Below are 22,781 nucleotides of genomic sequence, written 5' to 3' on the forward strand. Positions count from 1 at the left end.
CTGACTTTGTGGTTCTGGAGCAGCGAGGACGGACGGATCTTACTGAACTTTAACGTGAAATGGATCACCGAGCTAAAATCCCCTTAGAATTAGAGTGTCTGGGGTTTTTTTTCCATCTGTGAGAGAATGTAATGCAATGGAAATCTCTGTTTCATCAGTTGAGGTCACAGAAAAAATAAGATGATTGTCACCTCGTGTGATTTTAGTTTTCTCATATACTGCCTATAACATGCTGTAGATGGACAGATGCATACACCTGCATACACCTTCCTTCAAAACCCCTGCTCGGCTTTTTTTTCTGTCCTGTTTTTATATATATATAAAAAAAAGACTTTATATGCTCGGTCGGACAGACAGCTGACAGCTGTACATGCAGAAAGTGAATACAGTTGGGTTCGGTTCAGTGCGGGGGGGTTGAATCATTAAACTGTCACCGATTTCGCTATGCGGGTGAAACACTTCCCTCCCGGTGGAGGTTGCACGGCAGCCCCTGCATTCACTCAGAAATGAGCAATTGCAAACGAGCAATTTCGCCGCGTCTCGGGCGTCACTTTTTTTTTAATAACGTGAATATTGGCCCCTTACAAAGATGGACCTCCCCCCCCCCCCCCCTCCCTTTTCCAATTTTTTTTTAAAAACCCGGCAACAACCAACGATCGTGACATCATATCGGGTTACAAACAAGGCTGTTCCGGCGAGGGGGGCGGAGACAGCTCGACCAGTCGGCGCTCAGGCCCGCAGCAGCAGCCCGACGATGGCGCGCCCGCTCCGCGTTTGGCAGCGCTGCCGGCCCGGCGCCCTCCTCCTCCTCCTCCGGCGGGGAGGCTCACTGGTCGCGGCGAGGGGCTCCAGCACGCAGCCGGCGCGGCTGCCCAGGATGGAGTATCAGGTACGGGGCTGGGGGGGAGGGAGATGAAATAATGTGGCGTGGCGTGGCTGCCGATACACAGAAGCCGGCAAAGACGGTGATGGATGTAACCAGAGAAAACTGTTACATCAGCTCTCTCTCTCTGCCACATGATTTGTGATGCGGGCGACCATGCTGGGCTCCCGTCTCCCATGTGCCTGGTGCAGCTTCTGCTGAGGGCCAGGAAGTTGTCTTGGTCGTGTCCAGTAGATATGTAGTACGCTCTCCGTCTCTTTTTTTTTTTTAAAGACAGGTTTATCAGCTGTTTAAGTGTCTTCTGGCTGTCAGCGAACGCGAAACTGGCGGCTGGCTTTTTTTTTTTTAGAAATTAACCTAACAAAACCTGTACCTGGTAATATACAGTCTACGTTGTGGAAAGCTGAAATTAAGCACCAACACACACGCACGCACACACACACAAATGATTTTGCGTGGTTGGCTAAAGATTTCTCACGATCCACACTGCATATTAAACGGACTTTGACCCGTCTGTCCCCTCATTACGTTCAGTAACGCTTATTATACCTTCACACTTCTGAGTCTGTGCCCATGGGGTTGTCGGTACAGGGGCAGAAATGTACGATAATCGATTGAGAACATGTAAGGAACGAGAAATGGTGAGTGTGAGTTCTTTTAACTTACTCTGAATTTTACTACCAAATGTATGTGCTTGTATGCGTTACACATAAACTCAGCAGACTTGTAGGCTTCTCTACAAGTTTGCCCCATTGGCAGGGATTTTCGGGTGGCGTTTAAGTCTGGTGGAAAACCGTATTTATTTCCAGTGTTTTCTCAGTGCAAGGGCTCCTATTGAAAAGTCGGTTGATTTGCAGAGTTCAAGGGAAATTTCTTCGCTGGCTTTTAGGTTTCTGACAGATCCTTCGCACACGTCCCAAGTCGTACAGAAAAACCTGCTTGCGTAACCAAATATTGCTCAGCTCCAACCCGGACGACCTGAAACCAGAATGGACCTGGATGAACGGGTCTTTCTAGAACTAGGGGTTTTAGCAAAACTTGAAGCCCTGCTGAAAATGAGTCTTCTCATGCGGAGTCTTTGTCAGCGCTAATCGTGAGCTTCCATGTATGATAGTTACGTGACTGGTAAACGCAATTCGTGTATTAACATGTAAAAGTTCATCCCACGCTAAAACGTAAAGCGAAGAAAAACTCCATTTAGGTTGTTAAGTCTCCTTCAGCTGTGAGGGCGAGAGAGGAAGGTGGTAGCAGGGATATAAAAGACCGGAGAGAAAGTGTCCAAGCAGTGGTAGGTCTGGAGGAGAGGTGTAACAGTTGAAATGTGTAAGTGAATGGAGAGATCCCAGCCAGAAAGTAGTCTACCATCCAGAGTAGGGGGAAGGTGGGAATCAAGTTTAAGGATAATCTTGGCTTCTTTTGCACAACTCAGCCCTCAGGCATTAGTGTATAGAAGATTCTTATGAAGTAAACAGACTTTGCCGTATAAACTGTGTAAATCAAATCCCTGTACTTGGAGAAGTCTACAGTGAGAAAATGAGTAATACAATCGGAGTTCTGTGCTTAGGGTTGTGACTCAGGGCTGTAACCTGAGCTCCACATTCTCATTGTGCCTGTGGGGAGGCGCAGAATTCAGGATAAACCCCGTGAGCCGCTCCTCGCTGGTTTTCGTTGACTGTCCAGGTTTCGTTGCTGGCTTGTGCACGTGAAATAACAAATACGTTTCTAACAGCGCTAATACAGCACTTTCCTGGCCACCTCCCCCGCCGAGCGCTTGAACCCGCGTTGCTGAGTGTTTTGTGTTTGTTGCCCTCTGGAGGACGCGGTGTGTACCCTCAATACGCTCCAGACCAACGCCAGCTACCTGGAGCAGGTGAAGAGAGAGCGCGGCCAGCCCCAGATGCAGTTGCAGGCCATGAGGACGTTCCTTCAGCGCAGTGGCCTGGCGGTAAGTCGGTCTGGGTGACCAGTCAAATCCAGCGTCGTGTTGGAAGAATGGACTGCACTAGTCAGATTGCTTGGTGACGGGTGGAATGTGGAGTTTGCATGTTCTCCCCAAGTTAACTTGGATTTCCAGAGTGCTCTGGTTTTCTCCCACAGTCCAAATGATATAAAATTCTGTAAGGTTAACCTGCTTCTAGGAAAACTGGCCCTGCTGTCAGTGTGTCTGGGCTCTGTCTGTGCCCTGTGATGGACTGGAGTCCCTTCCAGGGTGTATCCTGCCTTGAGCCCTGGTTGCTTGCTGAGATACTGTAGGCTTTTGTTTCCCGATGACCCTGGATCGGAAGAAGCAATCAGAAAACGGATCAATGCCTTTGTTCTGTGCAGTGCTGTTAGGGTTACATTAGGACAACATTAGTAGCCATTATTTAATATAACGTTATTAGAACTATTTATTATCCAGTAATCTCCCATTTCCAAGTCTGTAACCCATGCTTCACTGATGTTACTTGTTCCTGTTTCTTTGGAATAATGAACAAATCTGGAGGGCTCTGTAGTGTGGCAGCTAGTCTTATCTTAGTCTTTGCCTGTGAGTGTTATCTCTTCTGGGTTTTGAAACTCACTTGGGTTGGTTTTAGGCCTTTTTAACTAAAAGGAGGAAATTCCCTGGAAAACTGCAGTTTTAGTCTTGTTGAATGTTTGGTCATTTCTCTTTTGTAAATATTGTTTTCCCTTTCACAAGACCTAAGTAAACAATGCTTGTTTTTTTTTTATACAGACTGTATCTGTGCAGCCCAGCTGAGTTTGCCCAAACTGGATGTCACTCATATTGATGCATTCCACACCAGAATCATTTAGAAATAGTTTGCTCAGGGTTGTTAAGTCTCACGCAAAGGCTTCCTTTAAGAATCTCTTTGATTTGCTTTGCTTAGATTCTAGTAAACTGAGACGAGCAGTGTGCTCAGGTCACGTTTCCTGACTGAAACTGTTTTGTCTTGAAGGTAGAGGATCTGGACCAGCTTAATATTATTCATGTAACTGGGACTAAGGGAAAGGTAAGACATTTCAATAACTCCCACTGAGTACATTTACACTGCTTTCCTATTTATTTTATTCCGTAATCTCAGTAATACCCAGTTATAGTATCCAGCTTTGCTGTTTTGTTTTAAAATCTGGCCATGAAGTATGTTTCTATTTCCAAAGAAATAGATAGTTGACCCTACTTTAAAATAAACGATGCAATTTAAGGTTTGCAAACTTAATTCAGATTAACTTGCAATGCACATGGCTTCTCTTCAAGGAAGTTGCAGATATTATAGTCCCTGTCCAGTCTTCACAGGTCATTTTCTAATTGTTTTTCAGTTTTAAAATATTTTTTCAAAATTGGGTTAACACTCGGGTTATCTCATCAAATATGAAAGTCAAATAAGAGTCAGGTACTAACACCAGCTAGCAATCCAGTTATATTATAAGGATTGTACTTATATTAATAAGTACATCTCCTAAAGTCAGGAAATGCCATTTGCTAGATGGCTTGTGTGTCCTTGTATTCTCCAGCACATCTTGATAATAGAGTAAAGACCAGGCTGACAATTCATTAACAATAAATAATGCAGACACACACGACATAGTTTCACTGCTGTTTTACAAATATCTTAAACTGTAGTGAGACTTTGTAGATCATCTTGTCTCTTGCAAATGTATAAAATCCCACAATTCTGGTCTTGTAATCTAAACGCTATACAAGACAAAGAGGGAACCTGTGTCCTATTCAAAATAAAAGCAGATCCTACCCAGCACTAAATCTCCTTCTCTATATTCACAAATGAATTACAGTCAGTTTCCCTCTTCTAACAGTGCACAGCTAACCTAGGAGAGGTGTTTTTGTCCTGCTAATTCCACAGTTAAGGAATTTCTGGTCTGACCCCCTTGAGGATTGCATGATGACCCTCCTAGGAATGGTATGTCACTGCTGAATCTGTAGGTTTTAATGTAGCTGATTTACGGATTCAGCAGTGAGTGGAATCTGTGTTGATTGCTGGTAATCTGTGTTCGTCACCTTTATCTTCCTCCATGGTTACTTTCCTCGTGGCCCAAGGACAGCTCCTTAAACGCAACAAAACAATACCCATTAAACAATGGGGACAACAGACTTCCAGAATGAAGTTACTTTAAGGGACCTACAAACGTTTAGTTTACTAAACCAGTTACCTCACCCCCATTCTGCGGCAATAAATTTGGATCAACTCCAAAGAGCCTTGTGATATACTACTGGTGCATACAGTATGCATCGGCATGTACTGTATATGCACAAGTTTTCATAATATCTGTAATGAGATCTGTTGGAGCCCAAGGGCTATTTAAGGTATACTGCATGAGTCTCCTTAACAGCTTCCATATCATGTGTTCTTTAAATTGACAACGTGCTGTCTGTTGGTGAGCAGATCCAGTGTAGGAACAAAGAACACTTCAAGGAAATCGCATTGAGGGTTTCATAGTGCGGGAAGGATTAGCACTGTCAGAGGGACGTAACCTTCAATGCAACATACAGGCCGCAATAAGAGGGCATATAAGGGAATGACACCTATTTAATGTCAGGTTGCTCATGAAGAGGCTTGATAAGGCTTTTGGATCCACATGCTATTGCTAAAACAATGTTTTACAATATTCATTAACTAGTTGTAAATGTGCCAAACTATATCTTCAGAAGACAATAATGATAATCATCTGCCATCAACAGGCCTTTGATTTTTATAGTGATCTCATAGTTTATGTACACCTGCACTCGGTACCATTTCAAAGTCCAAAGCAGAGAAACATTGCCATCTCTAGACACTGTACTGAATGTGATACTAATGGCCTGTACACATGTGGGAGATATTGACGGTGAACATTTGTGTTTGCCATGTCTCAGGAGGAACTAGTTTCTCAATCTGAGACTGAGCAGGTGGAATATGTCTGAATTCTCTGGCTGATGAATTTTAATCCATCATAAAACCTCGTCTTTGTTCTATCCATCGTGGAAGAGCAAGAGCTGTAGTACAATGTCAATGTTACTGCTTGTATAGCATGGACCAAAGTGCAGTTTTCTACCCAAAATATTAAAAAAACAGGCTCATCTGCAGTGGTTATGAAGATATATAGCACCATTGCTAATACTTTCTCAAAATCAGATTGTTTTAGGGTGAAAATGCTTTCTACTCAAATATGGACATTCATCAAAACCAAATTGTTTGGAAGACTCATGGGGGTGTATCTTTATTTTTGCTTTACTTTTTTTAAAGGGATCAACGTGTGCATTCACAGAGCGCATTCTTAGGAATTGTGGGCTTCGCACAGGATTTTACAGGTGAGTTTAAAAGAAAGCATTCTTGAAATCTAGGCAGTGTCAGTAAGGACATCAATTACCAATTTATGCTAATATAACAAAGCCTTTGACTGATTGTTAAAAGAGTCTGTTCTGTTTAGTTTTGTTAAATATGAAATATGAAGTGATATTACAAGTAAACATAAAACACTTCATATAAAGTATTTCACATTTACAATATTTTGGAAATTCTAATAACCTAATTTCTGTCTTGTAATTTTAGGCTTGCCTATGAATGTTCACATTAATTTTTCAAAACAGGCAGTTCTGTATGGCCATTAACAATTCAGCAATGGTTGTGAATTAGATGCGTAAAGTTGCTCAAGGGCTTGTGAAGATTTGATTTTATCAGTGACCATGTGATTTCATTTTGCAGTTCTCCACATTTGGTGCAAGTCAGAGAGAGAATCCGAATCAACGGGCAGCCGATCTCCAAAGAGCTCTTTACAAAATATTTCTGGCAGGTGTATGGGCGATTGGATGAGACTAAGGTATGTCTACCCAGAAATATGCTGTCGTTCATTTGAAGTTTTCTTAGGGGACATTCACTTTAGAGACTAGTGCGTTCTCGACTATGTAATTAGAACCGTAATGTAGTTGGGCCTGAAATCGGGGAAACTTTAAAGACTGAGAATTACAACGACGGAGCTTGCAAGTTTTTAAGTGACTTCATTTTTACTCAAGATATTCTTTTCAGCGATGAAATTGCGTGACAAGTAACCTACACCCCCCCCCCCAATTTGAGTAACGATTTTCTAGTAATTAGATATCTGTTTTTAACCGCTTCAGCCAGTTCAGAGTCGTGGGAGAGGAAGCAGCAGGGACTGTACAGGGCAGGCTGCTCCCTGGACCAGTCCGTCACAGGACAGACACAGACACGCTCGCACCAGGGCCGGTTTTTCAAAAAGCCCATTAACCTCCCGGTGTTTGGATCGTGGGTGGAAACCGGAGCTCCCAGACAGAACCCAACTGAACGTGGGGAAAACATGCAAACTCCACACAGACAGCTGCCCAGGTCCAGGATTGAGCAGAGAGCCCTGGAGCTGTGAGGGAGCAGTGCTCATCCCTGCACCACCACCTTAATTTATAGTGAATTTAATTGGTTTTCCAGTTTGAACGTGGAACCGTCTTATTTAAAAGGGAAAGGATTCCCAAAAAGACGTTATTTTCTCGTTACTGGGAAGACTAAATGCTGTTGGCTCCCCTGCTGCTGGTTGTACCCAAAAGAATTACCTTTGACGCCAAGAGGTCAAACAGCCCAGGCACCTTACCGCTGACACAGGCTCCTGAGATTTATAAGTAGCTGTTTTCTTGGCAGGAAGGAAATGGGTAATGAAAATAGAAACAGCTGAATCTGTTTACGGCTTGAGCCTGTCTCGGTCCAAAAGGCTGTAGGGGGCTGGTAGTGCAGAAGAGTCCATGCTCTTATCTCTGTGTCATAAAAGGGAGAAACGCCGTCTTAACATTTGATTATGGCAAAGTCATAGGCTGTTCTTTTTAATAAAACTCCACCGCCCAAACAAATGTGCTGCGTGAAGTCTTCTAAAATTCGAATGATCCTGAGGAGCAGTTTCTTTGCATTTAAAATGGAGCAGAAGTGGCTTGGTAACCTGTTTGTCATCTGCCCTGTGACATTTAGCTCCCTCATTTAAATGCGCGGATCAGATTGGCGTGTATCTGGGCTGCGGTGAGTCTGGTGATCTCAGTGGCCAGTTCAGTAAACCGATTCCTTTCCTCTGTCAGGATTCAGCCGTGCACTTTGTATCATTACTGGGCTCAACGCTTTTTTTCTAAAAAAATAAATAAATCCGTCAAAATGCTGACAACTGTAGGCGGAGATGGCAGAGAGAATACCTAGACCTTTTGTGTTTCCTGAACACGTCCTGGTTTGAATTTGAGTAATTGAACCCATTTTGATCTCTTCTTCCCCCAGCCTGAAGGTTTTGTGTTTAAATCTAAGCCTTCACGACTCGTGCACTTTTGCACTGCATTCCCAGTCCTCCTTTCATGGATGAGGTTTACTTACAGCACTTCCATTGATAGGGATAATTGGTTAATAAGCATGGAGGCCGCTTGCTTTAGTGTTGGGATCAAGGCTGAGAACATGTGATAGATTTACCAATTAGCCAGAAGAAAATGAATATGCTTTAAGAGGCATCGCGTCTCGTGAACTCATTTCCTTTTTTCACGTGTGTTGCTGGGCAGCTTGATGGCACGCACAGTGGTTAGCCTTGCTGTCAGTCAGTGCTGGCAGGCCTGGGGGACTGTCTGTGTGGAGCTTGTATGTTCTCCCCAGGTTTGTGTGGGTTTCCTCCCAGTGACATGCTGGTAGGTTAATTGGCTTCTGCTACAGCTGGCCCCAGTGTGAGTGTGTCTGTATGTGGTCTGTGATGGACTGCTGTCCCAGAGGAAGTAAAATAATTATTCCGTAAGTACATATACTTTTATGTTTTTTAAACAATTAGGGTTTTGGTTCTTTTTGCTCTTTCAGGATTCGCACTACGGCTCCATGCCGGCTTACTTTCGTTTTCTTACGATCCTGGCATTTCACGTCTTTCTGCAGGAGAAGGTACGTTGTTTTTTGGTTACGCCAGTATTTGTCCCCCTCTCTCTGCAGAGTGTGGAGGCCTCGTAACTTAACTCACGTTTCATCACGTGTCATGTCAGCAGACGTTTCTCATAACGAATGTGTTCAGCGGAAGCTAAATGGAGAATTGTTTATTCGAAATTCTTATCTGCACCACACTGTAATGGTTTGAGTTCCCTCCATTAAAGTAACCAACATTGTTGGGATGAAGGATGTTCACAAGTTGGAAAAGTTCCTAATTCTGAAATATACTTCCTGGTTGTTCTTTCAGAGCTGAAAGTCAGCATGATACTCAGTATTTTGTCTTAATTTAACTTCAACTTCATTCTTATCTCATCTGATCCTTTCACTGAACTTTCCCTTCATGTTTTGTACGAAAGCCTTTTCACAGTGAACATTTACTTCCCTTCACGCTCAAGGGTTTAAGGGTCTTTGAAGTGAAATCAGTCTTCACTCTTCAGCTGGTGTCTTAAGGTTCCATTGCCAACAACAACAAAAAAAGTAATTGAAAATGCAAAAGAACCCAAAGACTTTTTAATACTGCTGTAAAATGCCCTTTCTAAAAAAGCATGTAGCCTCAAGTATTCAAAATTATGTAATTGTTTTCCTTTTTTCACAGAATGGCGCATTGCTGGTAAAAATTTCACAAACTTAATCAGTAAACTTTAAATTAATCATTACTCTTTCTGGTAAACACAGACAGGCACTTCAAAAACCATAGAATGTTTCAAAAACCAATTGTTTCACTATTCTCATGAGTCTAGAGTCTTCTTCTAAAAGTGTATTTGTCTCTCATGCAGTTTTAATTACCACAGTTTTGTTAATGCAGTTGTCTTCACCTTGATCATACCTGAACAAGGGGAAAGACTATTGCGGGTTACTGTGGGTCAACCAAAGTGCACATACCTCTGGAAGGAACGTTGCCAAAAAAGGTTAATGTTTTGCACAACCAAGGGCTGCTTGCAGTCGGCAGATACACAACGATACACAACTCCGGTGTGACTGAGGCACAAAGAGGAAAGAGAGACTTAAGCATATAGGTTTTGATGGCTTGCACTTCTGTGGGCGGAGAAGCAGAAGTAGTTCAGTTTTCACCTCAGCCAAATACATTTGAACTTGTTCATTTGATGCCTTTAAATACATGAATTGGACTAGAATACTCAATCCTTCATACGCAGACAGCCCGGGTGGATTCGGACTCGTACCCTCTGCTGTCTCGTTCCCAAACCCTGTAAAATCTCTCCCTTTATCTCCTGGAACACTGTTGTACTGAATTAATTGTGGGTGATGCTTGTTTCTTGGTGTTTTACAACGCAAAGAAACCAATTAAGTCCGATAAAAAAAAAAACGAATTTCCCCCAGGAGATGACGAAACATGAACTCAAGTTCACTGTGGATATTGGCAAGCAATATATTGATTTCATTGTGAGCGTGTTGTGAAGCCACTGTGAAAGACGGCCTTCAAAGGGCAGTGAGCACAGTGAGTGCCCCTTTGTCAGCTTGAAGAACTTTTGAGATTGGCTTAGGGTTTTCCACTTCCGAAAATCGAATTCCTTATCTTTTTTTTTTCCTCCTCTTGCGTGCAGTGGGAGAAAAACCCCCCAGCTCTGCTAACATTTTGCATCTGAGGGTTTAAAATGGTTCCATTACTCTAAACTATCCATGTGTATCAAAATGTGCTTCCACTGCCCAGTACTTCAGCAATTACTGTCATGTTTCAAAGCCATTATGCCTAACCATCCTAAGAAAGTATCAAAGCAGATTAATTCATCAGAATACTAAATCTCTTTACATATTGCAGTATCCACTTCTTGAAAACTGGTTGATTTCTATCACATTTCTTACACAAAGTCCAAACTTATAAGAGGAACCCAAGATGTATATATCTATATATTTAGACTTAATACCTTAAAATCACTTTTTTTAAATGCAGGTTGATTTAGCTGTGATTGAAGTTGGGATAGGAGGAGCCTATGACTGTACAAACATAATCAGGTAAGGAGAGTTTAACTTGCACTGAATCTGTGTTCCATTCCTTCATTAAAAAGCCATCAATTCCTGTTCGCTTTGAGCATTTGAGAGTTTGATGTTAACTAGAAAACCTTGAGTACTTTGAATTTATCAGGGTTGATTTAAGAAATACCTGTACCTTTATACAGTGACACATGGTCCATATACTTTAGCACATTCATTGCATGCCTTGGAATGCACAATAGTATCTGCAGTCATTTAAGAATGGGCATGCACATTCATTAAAATCCACATAGAAGATGTCAGGAATTTATTGCAACCACTATCAAAGCTTTTTATTTTCTGCTAAGGCATGTAGTGCTAGAAGCCACTTCTCATTGCCTGGATGTAGATTGAACACTGCCTGTTCTGGGCGACTAGTCTATAAAAATATCCACCAGGGAGTGCGAATTGAAACGCCCTCCTTTCAGAATGTAAACTGAACGCCTGATGATGGGGAGGTTGAAATTCCATGTTGGGCTGTGGGTTGGGAGCTTGGCGGTTCGCTGGTCTGGTTCTGTCTGAGGGACCTTCAGTTCTTCATGTGGAGAAGGGCTTCAAGTAGCCTGGCCACTGTTCTGGCCTGTACGAGAGCTCAGCTGTCCATGCTCCTGGCTTGCGGACAGAACCGCAGCACGTGGCTGGTCTTCTCCCTGACTCTGGTTCGGGGGGTTGTGGCACTCTGTTGGAGCGAATCATAAGTGTTTCCAACTGAAGGGTGAAGAATCTAAAAAGAGAAAAGACAAAGATGAATAACGTTTTTCATCGAAACACCTCTGTCCTTGGCGAACGCGTCACGCGAATTAGTTCAAGTTCATACAAATGTCTGATAAGCACCGAGAGATAATGTAGTTCAGAGCTTTTTATTTTACTCTCCAACTGGGGAGACATCCAGTATAACTAGCTGAAGGTTGTCACATGGAACATTTTTAGTCAACGGCAGTGTAATCGCTGGTTACAGTCTTTTTGTGTTTTCATTCAAACCTATTTTGTTTTCTCCGACAGGAGGCCTTGGGTTTGTGGAGTATCTTCCCTGGGAATCGACCACACAAGCATTCTGGGAGACACTATAGAGAAGATAGCCTGGCAAAAGGGGGGGATTTTTAAGGTAAGTGAGGAAATGGCTCTCAAGCTCTGCAGGATGGGAAAGCTGTAATCTTATCTATTAATTCAGGTGGGGAGCTGCATCAGCATGCGTAGGCTGCAGAGGGACAAGTAATAGGTTTATTCCATGCTGAAAATATGTACAGGGGGAACCTGTCTTTGTTCGCTATGAAATACCCAAGCTAGAGATTACCCATTTTCCTATTCTTTCCTTTTTTGGTTATTTTTTCCCCTGAATAGCCCAGGTGTGTTCCCTTTCTCTCCCCCTCTTACGTATACGGCCCTGCCCCTTGTATGATGGGACACCTGTCATTGTATATGATGGCAGCCCCCCATGTAATTGCAGGCGACTGTTGTTGACATGCTTGGTTTTCAGGTCCCTGGTCTTCACAGGTTTTGAAGGCCCCTTTCACCTAATTGGCTATAAAACACTGAACTGAATCCGACTTCTTGTCCGGTTAGTTGGTTCAGCTGCTGTAAATCATCACACTCGGAGACCGTATGAAAAGCAGACACAGATGTGGCTCTTATTGCCCAGGCTTGCATGTCCCCAGATTGAATCTTTTTATTTCTAAGACCGCGTGAGTCCGAGCTGGTATTTATGTGTTTTAAGCTTCACTCAAAGTTGCTCTGGCTGCTACACCAGTGTTTTCCCCCCTGCAGCCAGGAGTCCCGGCGTTCACTGTGAAACAGCTAGAGAGCCCCATGAATGTCCTGAAGGCCAGAGCGGAGGAAATTGGGGTGAGTTATCTGCCTCGTGCTGCGTTTCCAGCTCCGATACCACAGTGGTGTTTTGATCGTCGTCTGCTTTTCTCTGGAGTCCACTTTGCTTTTTTTTTTTTTTTTACGTTTATGTCTTGGGTGTTACAAATACATTTTTCATTTTTGTCACCAGTGTACGCTCATGCTTCCACTTGGCAATGGGGCGAGAATTTGAAATCGATTGAAATCCCACCTAGTTCTTTGTTCAAGCTAGAGGGAATTGTTTTAAACGAAGAATAAAAAAGGTGCTTATTTCCAGACCTTGACGTCTCTTTTAGGATGTGGGTTTTCTGCGTTGCAGCTAACCCCATGCTAGTGCCTCTGTTCCCGAGAGTTTGATGGGTCGTGACATGCGCGATCTTGTCCCCAGTGCTCGCTGCAGGTGTGTCCTGACTTGGAAGAGTATGAATCAGGGGGCGAGCGGCTGAGACTGGGGCTGGAGGGGGACCACCAGCGATCCAACGCCAGCCTGGCCCTCCAGCTGTGCTCCAGCTGGCTCCGGCGGCGAGGCATTCACGGTAACGCTCCTGGTCGGGGTGCTCAGGGGAGCTGGGCAGCAAGAAAAGGTCGGAGCTGTCCTGTTTTTCTGCAGTCCTGAAACGAAAGCACGGATTGTACACATCTATCCACTTCGGTTGGGGTTTCATCATTTGTGTTGAAAAAAAAAAAGTGATGAGCTCAGCTTCAGAAAGGAAAAAGTTCCGAACTCCAAGGAGTCGTATCTCTTCGTTCTGTTCTTATTTTTTTTTCCCCCAATGTCCAATTGCAGATTTCATCTCTGTTCCGAAGAGGGGCTTGGCTGAGGATGTGCCCTTGAACAGCCCCTTTCCCAAGGCTGCGTCGTTCAAGCCCAGTCCGGTCATGGTGAATGGTGAGAACAGCAGCAGATGCACTGTATCCCATCACGTGGGCACTTGATATACACAGCCGTCAGTGGCACAGTCGGAATATACCAGATACTACACTGGCTCTTACAGAAGCGATGATAGTGTACAAGGGGTGAACCTTGGAGCACATTTCAGCACTGCAGGGCAGCCACTGTTACATACTACATGACCTGTTACAAAAGTGAGAGTGACTACAGCATACAACAGGTGAACCCTCAAACAAGGATCTCAGTTCGCCACTACCTGCATGAGATGAAGCAGCTCCACTACACAAGAAAATTGAAAACCTGCGAGTGAACCTATCTGCCATGGCTGCTCAATGTCACCCATATCCCTGTGGGATGGTTATGGCAGCTATAAGACTTGGACCTGAGTTCTCTGGACTGCAGAAGGAGACGTTTCCTCCTTCTCACAAGTGGGGAGAGACACTGGGCTTGTTATGATTCCCAGCTTAGAGTGGAAAAGGTCCTGGGTTCAAATCCTAGAGGAGCCCATTGGGTTAAAGCAGATACCCTACTTTCTTTTAAGAAGACCCTGGATCACGTAACTGCTGAATATCAAATGGGATGAACAGGCCACACAGCTCCTTTTCATTTGGCACCTTTCTCGGGTTCTTGTGTTCAGTTGCACCGTGTTCTTGCACCCTAGCCAAGTGTTGGCCATCCACTCTTCCCTGCAGCAAAGGGGCTGGGTATTTCACAGCTTTGCAGCTTTGTAGGGCAGGCCAGCGTTCCAGTGTGCTTTGCACACAAAGCTTTCTGCAGTGGCCGAGGGCAGGATGAATGGAGCTGACAACCTTGGTGAGATACCAGGTGCCGTTCCATCAGTCGCTCTGCAAATTAAACAGCTGTACATTAACCATTCGTTAACGTTGTGGCACGATGCAGCAGTTGGGAATGAGCTAGAGGAATTCAGTGTGGGAAAACTCCAGTCTGCTGCTCCAGGGGAGCCTTTCCCCATCCCTGCGGCGTGAGAAACGGGAACGAGTGCCGTGGTCTCGAGCGTCGGTCTCTCCCCCGCAGGGCTGCAGAGCACCGAGTGGCCCGGTCGGACCCAGACGCTGCGGCACGGCCCGGTCACCTACTTTCTGGACGGCGCCCACACCATGCGAAGCATGCTGGCCTGTGTGAGCTGGTTCAGAGACGCCGCCGCCCGCCAGGAGAAAACCACTGAGTAAGATCACCACCAGGGGGCGCTGTACTCCAGACCTCGGGAACCACATGGTTCACAGTGCTGCAGCAGCATTGCTTCAGGTCTGAAGTGAAACAGAGGGCAGACTTGTAAAGGAGTTATTACTGTTGTTCGATAACAGTATTAACTGCTTTACATTACACAATGTATTACCCTGACATTTTTAGGACAGGCGGTGTGGATAGTTTCATATGCATAGCATTCAGACGCACTTTTCAGTTGCTGGTCAAGATCTCCAAATAGCTTAGATGAGATCCGATATTAGATCTGGAAGCAAACCACCAGTTGCTCTTCTTGAAGTGACCCAACTGTATCGTCTTTGTCAAAATACTAGCCTGGTGGATACTAACCACAAACAGTGTCCACTATAATAAGCAACAGATACATTGCTAACCTACATCTCAAGAAGAAAATTTTTGGAAATAGAAAATAGATGCATAACTGAAGCAGGAGAGTTTGTGGAATATGACTTATTAGTCAAAGGGCATTTCAGTCTTTAGGTACAAATAGCTCAGCACCTGTTAATTCATAGATTTTGCCCATGTGCCATAGGCATTAACCAGGAAAGACTCATACGCTCATTAGAGTACTTAAGAAAATTAAAATACAATTTCAAAGCAACGGTAACAATGGGGTCCCAGTGGGTTTCAGTGAGTATCATGTATTGGTCAATTTAACTGTAATATGTTTTAGTGTGAGGGCTGCACAGTGGTGCAGTGATTAGTATTCAGTTCCTGTGGTGCTGTTTCTGTCTTCATCCCATGCTTGCCTGGGTTTCCTGTGGAGCTCCAGTTTCTTCCCGCAGTCCAAAGACATAGTGGGTTAATTGGCTTCTGGGAAAACTGGTGTGCGTCAGTGCCCTGTGATGGACTGGCTTCCTGTCCAGGACGTATCCCGCCTTGTGCCTGTTGTATGCTGGGATAGGCGCCGTCTCCCCTGCAACCCTGAATTGGATGAAGTGGTTAGAAAACAGATAGGATGGTTATATAGGTGTAATTGAACTAGTCTCTCACTAAAGACTCTTAATGACCGGGTTCAACACCTGATATTTGTGTTTTTTTTCCCCGTTCACAGAGGGCCTGTGGTTCGCGTGCTGCTATTCAACGCTACAGGAGAACGAGATTCTGCGGCGATGCTTAAACTCCTGGTGGTGAGCAGAATCCGTCAGGCGCTCAGACGTGTACAGCACTGAGGCGTCGCAGTGCGCCACGAGATGAAAGACATCGTAAAGTTTGAATTGGGGAATTTTTTTATTTTTTTTGAAGGAACTAGAAACTGGAATATTGAAAGGAAACCACCCTCATTTCCACAATTCTAACCCACAGGCTTTAAGAATGTCCCATCTTTATATTTTATAAGATAAGATCACTTTATTAGCCATATACAATTTCTTGTATTAGGAATTTGTCTTTTCGCAGACCCCAGTTTGTTCTCCATGAGAGACGCACAGACAGGGAGAGAAGCTGGGGGTCAGAGCGCAGGGTCAGCCATTTATACGGCGCCCCTGGAGCAGTTGGGGTGAAGGGCCTTGCTCAGGGGCCCAACGGAGTAGGATTCCTCTGCCGGCCGCGGGATACGAACCGGCAATCTTCCAGCCACAGGCGCAGATCCTGAGCCACAGAGCCACCACACTACCCATTCTATTAATTTGTAGATTTGAGGAACACAGAAATATGTGATAACGTAGGAATCTCAATGGCCTGTTATGATCAGATAATCACCACACCCGAAGAAGGCTCCACAGTTGGAACAGTTTCTTTTCAGCATGGAATTGCCCTTTACTTGTTCTACCACACCAGTATGATTCATTGAATAATCAAAATTAACTGCAGTGTGCAACAGTAAGCTTAGAATTCAGTTTCTCCTTGTTAAATATTGCTCTGCAGCAGGTCCGAGTGCAGGCCTGTGTCAGATTGCACTGCCAAGTTTTTATGAGAGACAGCAGAGAAACTTTCACACCCTTTAATGTACTGTACTAGTCTTCCCCAGTTGTGACAGCAGTATGAGCAGACAACAGACTTCTTATAATTGTTCTCATTTGGTGTTTCTATATTCTCTCTCTCCTTAGCCTTTCCATTTTGAATTTGCTGTCTTCTGCCCCAACATCACTGAAGCCGTCTCATCAAGTAATGCAGGTGAGAGATCCCATATTCCCAGCCTTCAAGAAATCTCCACTTGTTTTAGCTGAGTAACATTAACTTAGTTGTCCAAAGCAGCTCAAGTCAAATCCAGACCTGGGGTGCTGTCTGTGTGGAGTTTGCATGTTCTCTCTGTGTTCACATGAAAAGAAACACTGGTAGGTTATTTGGCATCTGGGAAAATTGGTGTGACTGTGTGTTTCTGTGTTTGTATACTCTGTGATGTCCTGCCTGCTGCTGGTCAGGATAGTCTCCATCTCCCCCCACATCCATTAACTGGAAGAAGCAGTTAGATTGGATTAATTTCACTATTTCTTTTGTCGGCGTACTACGGTTACATCTCTATAAAAGATACTTGGAACTTCAGCCCTCGCAGTAACTGTAGATTCTGTACTCGATATCCAGCCTTCTCATCGCTGGAATCAACAAACTTCTGACAAACAGAAGCCATCTTTGCGTGATCAAAGCTTTGATTTCATCTTGGAGCAGAGTACATTTTCTTTTTTACTTTTATTTCAGAAAGCAAAATTCCAAAACGGGCAATGAGCTATTTGCACGTGATACCAGGCGGGTGTTGTCCAAGATGTTACTTCATAGAAGAATCTGGGGGAGGGGGGGAGGTCTATTAAAAGAGGAATAAAAACCTCTGAAGTCATCACTCTTCATTATGAAGGGGCAAAGTAGGTCCTGGAAAAAATAAATCAATATTTTAAATCTATTAAAAAAAAAAATAAATAAAAGTTGGGAACCAATGTGTTTGCGAGTTCATGTTTTCTGTACCCAGCAGACCAGCACAACTTCAACGTCACAGTGGAGAACATGCTGACGCGTTGCCTCGACAACCAGAAGAGTTGGCGCCGCCTGGCCGAGCAAGACAGCGCCGTGGCAACAGACGTGCGGATTCCGGAAGGCCTGCCCTTGGTGGCCGAGACGCGGCAGACGGACGCCCTGGTCTTTCCCTGCATCCTCAGCGCCCTTCAGTGGATCTGCCAGGGCAGGGACCCAGTACTGGACTGCCCTGGCACGTTTGCCACCCTCCAGCCTGGTGCCACCACCAGAGCCGAGATTCTGCGCGAGGCTGCCGGTATCCACGTGCTGGTAACGGGCAGCTTGCACCTCGTAGGGGGCGTTTTAAAACACTTGGACCCCTCATTGTCCTCCTGAGGACTGAGCCTTGAGTTGCCTTTCTCAAATAAGCCGAGTTTACAGGTGCAGCCTGTTGGCCTTCTCTTCGAGGGCAGGCTCTCTCCACAACCCTTCGGAATTTCCTGATAAAACAATTCCCCTCAAAATCTCAGCTGCCAAAATGCTATTTACTGTGCGTTCTACAGGTTTGCGCTGCGGAGACCATGTGCCAGTCCCAGGTCACCGTTTATCCTTGCACTCTGCCTCATTAAAGAAAGGTTTTTACGTTTTTTTAATATTACATTTGATTATGCAAGTGAGGTGAGTCTGGCCCCTAACTCACTCAGGACTGTGGGTGTATCCCAACGCAGACCTGCTTTGTACATCACCGAGATGGTGGATGTACTGTAGTTTTTATATCTTTTCGGCCCATTCGGGACTTTATGAAGGAATAGAGGTGTATTAACTGTAACCTTGTTGAATTTGCAAACGATTTTAAAATGGGTGAGCTAATGAATATCGTTTTTCTCTATTTGTACTGCTGGAAAAGCAGACTTTTAGTTGTTTTAATAAGACCACAACAGCTCATTTTATCGTTCTGTGTGCATTCATTTAATACTTGAAGGCCCACTTCGCCTGAGCTGGTAATCACCGGCACGTTTTTAAACTCCTAGTGTCGTGGTTTCTGTGAGTTTGCCAGGCAGCTCTGGAAACTGCAGTGGAGACGAATGCAGGCGCACAGCGGGTGTGTGTGGAAAAGCTATACGCTTGTAATCCAAGGGGACACTGTTCTCGGGTCACCAGCTGCAGAGTCCCGAACTTGTGTGCAAGGATGGTCTCATAGAGAAGATCTTTTAAAAATGACCCACATCTAAACTATACACTAGAGGACTCCTATCACTTTCAGGCTCATAAAACTGGAGGGTAAAGAATTGATTCAAATGTAAACTTACATTTTTTTTTTTAACAATGTGTTATAGATCCAGAAGTCGATGACACCCTATTAAAGGATACCTATTGTGGAATTATTCTGAATCCTAACAAGGTTCAGCAGTCACAACAGATCAATTAAAGAAGCAAATACTTGCTTTTCCATTTGAATTATGGAGGGGACCCTCTGTCTTTCATTCTTATGGGATCTTAGAGGATCTTTGACCAAGTAGTCAAAAACATGGTTTAGCTTCTCAACCAAAGGACAGCTCCTCCTACAGGACAACGCCTTTGCATGGTGTATACGAGTCGTACGCTTGGATATTTTGCTTTCTGCAGCCTGGTCTGTGAGACTACAGGCCATCCCTGTCACAGTTTTAGGGAGACCCGGGAAGGGACAAGGAGTTTTTGACATGTAAGGAGCTGGGCTGTGGCAGGGCTTTGACGCTGTGACTCGCATATTCTTTGGGAGATAAGGAATCATCTTCTGTAAAAGTGCTGCTTCCTTTGGACAGATGAATATTAGTTAAGATGGAGGGTTGTTTTCTGTCAATATAGGTAGTGCTTTCATCACAGACCACCTGCTGCGACCATTAATTTTCCCAAACCCATCCTAGACCACAGTCAGACCTCCGGCGGTCTGGAATGAAAACTACGATTTTACAGCAAGAGAAGCCGAGCACGGCCTGAGCTGTCCATTGCTGCTATAATCCGATACTGAGGGTTAGGCATGGTTTGTCTCTGCCTGCACAGTCTATACAGAGACAACAACTCCATGCTTTCCCGGATTTTCAGTCATTGTCTTGGCTTGATCTTAATAATCACCTTATCAAAAAGTGCAGAGCTCCAGAGTTTCAGCTCTGGGTGGTGCCAAATTCTCACCTCATTTGCTTTCAGAGTCCCTACAATGTAGAGGTGCAAACCTGAGACTGACACTTCCTTCGGTTTGAACCTGTTCCTATAACTACCGGTCATGTGCTTTCAGTGTCACTGGAAGGCCTGTTGAAATCTCAGGGGAATTTTCTTCACATATGTGAGGTTGGTCGTTTGAGAATAAAATGGGCTGTACCACCTGCGGGCCAATTTTTTCAGAGGTTTTAAGAGGGTACATCATTTCCAGCTTGAGTAATCTTGTTTTTTAGTTTTCTTTTTTTATCCAAGTGTTTTATTGAAATGGTTGAATGTTGAGGACTACATTAACTGAGTAATACTGGACACAGTTCTCTCTGGTGTGTATAATAAACTTTAGTCGTGCTTGACTTATTATACATGCAACTGTAAGATAATATTCATCAGAATTTAATAGTCAACTGTACAACATTTGCCTTTCGAATTTAAGGTGTCAGGTGGTATATAAGAATTATATGCTACATTTGTATGAAGACTATGGCTTTAAAGCAGTCTAGTCTTCTGTGTGCACATTATTTTGTAATAAAGTACTGTAACAAAGACAGCTATAGAACCTTAAAGTCCCCACCAGATTCTTAAACAGTAACAAGTACCAGTTTTGTTCATTCACAATGCAATGCCTATATTCCTTGAACAATTTTCCATAAATGATGCCATGCAATGCTTTTCCATGTTTGTTTTTTTTACTTTTGAAATATAAAACTATATGTACAGAATTCACATAGAGGCAACAGGATGCTTAGAAATTGAAGAGTGTTGGATGCATTTTCCAGTTTAAAGGTTTGGTAAAATCCAGTACAGCATAAGAGCACAGGAAAGGCTACTGATGAGAGAAGATCACTCAGACCATCTTGGTCATCAGGTGGCTGATACAGTCTTGATGCAAGAATATTTTCTGTGAGTTTTTTATGTAAAACATGGAAATCTTATCGAGGACATGGGTCAGATTTCCCCATTACTTACATAAGATCTTGGAAACGATAACTGCTCTGCTTAAGAGAACTGTTCACAAGAGAATTTTGTCTTAAGGCTGTAATCCAGTGATTAATTAGGATTGCAGTGTTTTTAGTTGTTTTGTATAGAATTATCCAACTCAAATTAATATTGTTCCTTGAGATTGTATGGCTCTTCTCTCTAAAAGTAAAATATGACGCATTTCTTGGTACGTCAACAGCATAAGGTTATAGACTTTACCATCTTGTATTTGAGTCAATCTAATTTGTCTATGTAATCTGCAGTTGTAATGGGATTGAATGTTATTTATGTTTAACAGAGGCATGTCATGGTATTCTAGAACACCCAGAGCTATACAAAAGGCTAAAACATTAGCCTGTACTAATGTGACAGTTTCTTTTTGAAATTGTAAGAAATTGAAAATGTTAAAATGGGCTAATTTATCAATCTGTAAATAATTCTGTACCATTTCAGATTTGATTCGCTTAGTAAATTGAGTTTTATTTCTGTTGACACAATTATAAAATTTAATTGTATTTAATGCTTTGCAGTAACTGAACCTACATAAAAAAAAACTGTTTTTTTACAAATAACATCTCTGTGAGATGTGTATTTCAGGAAATCTGGTGGACATTTTTATAGTAAAGAAGCTAAACACTTACCTGGTTTGAATGGGTTACTGAAAACCTACTGACTGATTCAACCTTGTCTCTGGACAATATGCTTCTTGCTTTCTTATTGTAAACGTTGCTTTTAATTTATCTCAAATTTTATGAAAATGAAAGATGAATCTTGAAAAGTACATGGAGTTGGAAGGAGCAATTGCTTTTAAAATGATTTTCTTTTTCCTACTGTAGAGAAAGGCAACACTGACTTAGTTCATATAGTTCAAATAGTTCATTTTCAGTACCATGGATTTTTACTGTTGAGCAATGTACACGACCCCATTCAGACGAAGCAGTTTATTCATCAGCTTTGTGGTGGAGAATTACATTGTTGTTAAACATAACTGTTATTCTGGATTCATTTTCCAATAAAAAGTACTATACAGCTCTTTCGAAGTTTGTTCTTCTCTGTTAATTTATCAGTTGTCTTTTTAACGTCTCAGAACTATTACACATCTATAAAGTGGACTGTGAGAAAACACTGCAAAAGATACCATGCTAATAAATGATTGTTCAAAACGATCAGTTGTGTTGTCCACATTGTTGTCGAGTCACTTTTTTTGTGACTCTTAGGTGTACTGCACCAGAAGAAAGGATCATTATTAAGTCTGAATGTGTACTGTACTGAGATTTCTAGGTACTGCCTGGATCATATGAAATTGACATTGATGAGAACTTCAGAAGTTAACATTTATATTTCCAAATAATTTGTCAATCTCCAGAAAGAAAGAAATGACTTTTGAATATGGCTTGAAGATGAACAATGGAGACCAGAAAATACAGTTAAGTATAAAAATACCACTCTGGCAATCATAAGAACTGGGATACCTACAGACCATTTTACAGAGCCTGTACAACATGCAACTAAAGAAAAATTCACAGAAGTATCAGGTTGTACATAAAACAGAATTGGTTTGTTAAACACGAAGAGCAGAATTTGCCAGGAGGCACCCTCAACGTAGAAGACTAGATGATGAAAACGTCTGATTAACACAGTCTCAGTTGTACATTTTGCCTAAAATGATAACTTCATTGGGACGTTTGCAGTAGATGATTTACCATTTCAGTGAGGGGTGAGCCTGTTCAGTCGAGCAAAGCCTGGCAATGTCAGGGACGAGGGTGGTGAGCTGCAAACGCAGATCTGACTCGGCATCCATTTTGTTGCGGTACTCTGTCTTGATTGCAGTGAGAGCAGAGAAGCCTTTCTCACAAAGGTAGGTAGTAGCAAAGGGCAACAAACGCCACACAGCCTTTAATGAGAGGCCTGGGTATTCGCTCTGTCTTTGGATCCAGAAGTCCAGCAGTGACTGTCGTTTCAATTCTGACATCAA

At 43.2% G+C, this 22,781-nt stretch overlaps 1 protein-coding gene across 3 annotated transcripts; it reads left to right on the plus strand.

Annotated features, from left to right (window-relative positions):
• Positions 1-691: 691 nt before the first annotated feature.
• fpgs (folylpolyglutamate synthase) lies at positions 692-21,838 on the plus strand. 3 transcript variants are annotated; one of them, XM_088614646.1, is made up of 15 exons: positions 692-889; positions 2,700-2,828; positions 3,823-3,876; positions 6,106-6,170; positions 6,565-6,679; positions 8,680-8,757; positions 10,709-10,770; positions 11,791-11,893; positions 12,553-12,630; positions 13,022-13,169; positions 13,421-13,522; positions 14,561-14,711; positions 15,804-15,879; positions 16,798-16,864; positions 17,652-21,838. In XM_088614646.1, the coding sequence occupies exons 1-15, from the start codon at positions 755-757 to the stop codon at positions 18,029-18,031; spliced, it is 1,743 nt and encodes a 580-aa protein (XP_088470772.1). In that variant the 5' UTR covers positions 692-754; the 3' UTR covers positions 18,032-21,838. The 3 variants fall into 3 exon arrangements, with proteins under 3 accessions (XP_088470772.1, XP_088470773.1, XP_088470774.1); XM_088614647.1 differs by having other exon boundaries at positions 693-889; positions 17,655-21,838; XM_088614648.1 differs by lacking the exon at positions 692-889 and adding an exon at positions 1,146-1,524.
• Positions 21,839-22,781: the final 943 nt, after the last annotated feature.

Source organism: Lepisosteus platostomus, chromosome 21, assembly GCF_059453375.1.
Source record: "Lepisosteus platostomus isolate fLepPlt1 chromosome 21, fLepPlt1.hap1, whole genome shotgun sequence".
Classification (NCBI taxonomy): Eukaryota; Metazoa; Chordata; class Actinopteri; order Semionotiformes; family Lepisosteidae; genus Lepisosteus; species Lepisosteus platostomus.

Bases quoted from the DNA above. Each gene is read 5' to 3' on its own strand.
- fpgs (XM_088614646.1), top strand. From the start codon at position 755: ATGGCGCGCCCGCTCCGCGTTTGGCAGCGCTGCCGGCCCGGCGCCCTC. The intron at 8,758-10,708 runs GTACGTTGTTTT...TTTTAAATGCAG, and splicing joins ACGTCTTTCTGCAGGAGAAG to GTTGATTTAGCTGTGATTGA. The intron at 11,894-12,552 runs GTAAGTGAGGAA...TCCCCCCTGCAG, and splicing joins AAAAGGGGGGGATTTTTAAG to CCAGGAGTCCCGGCGTTCAC.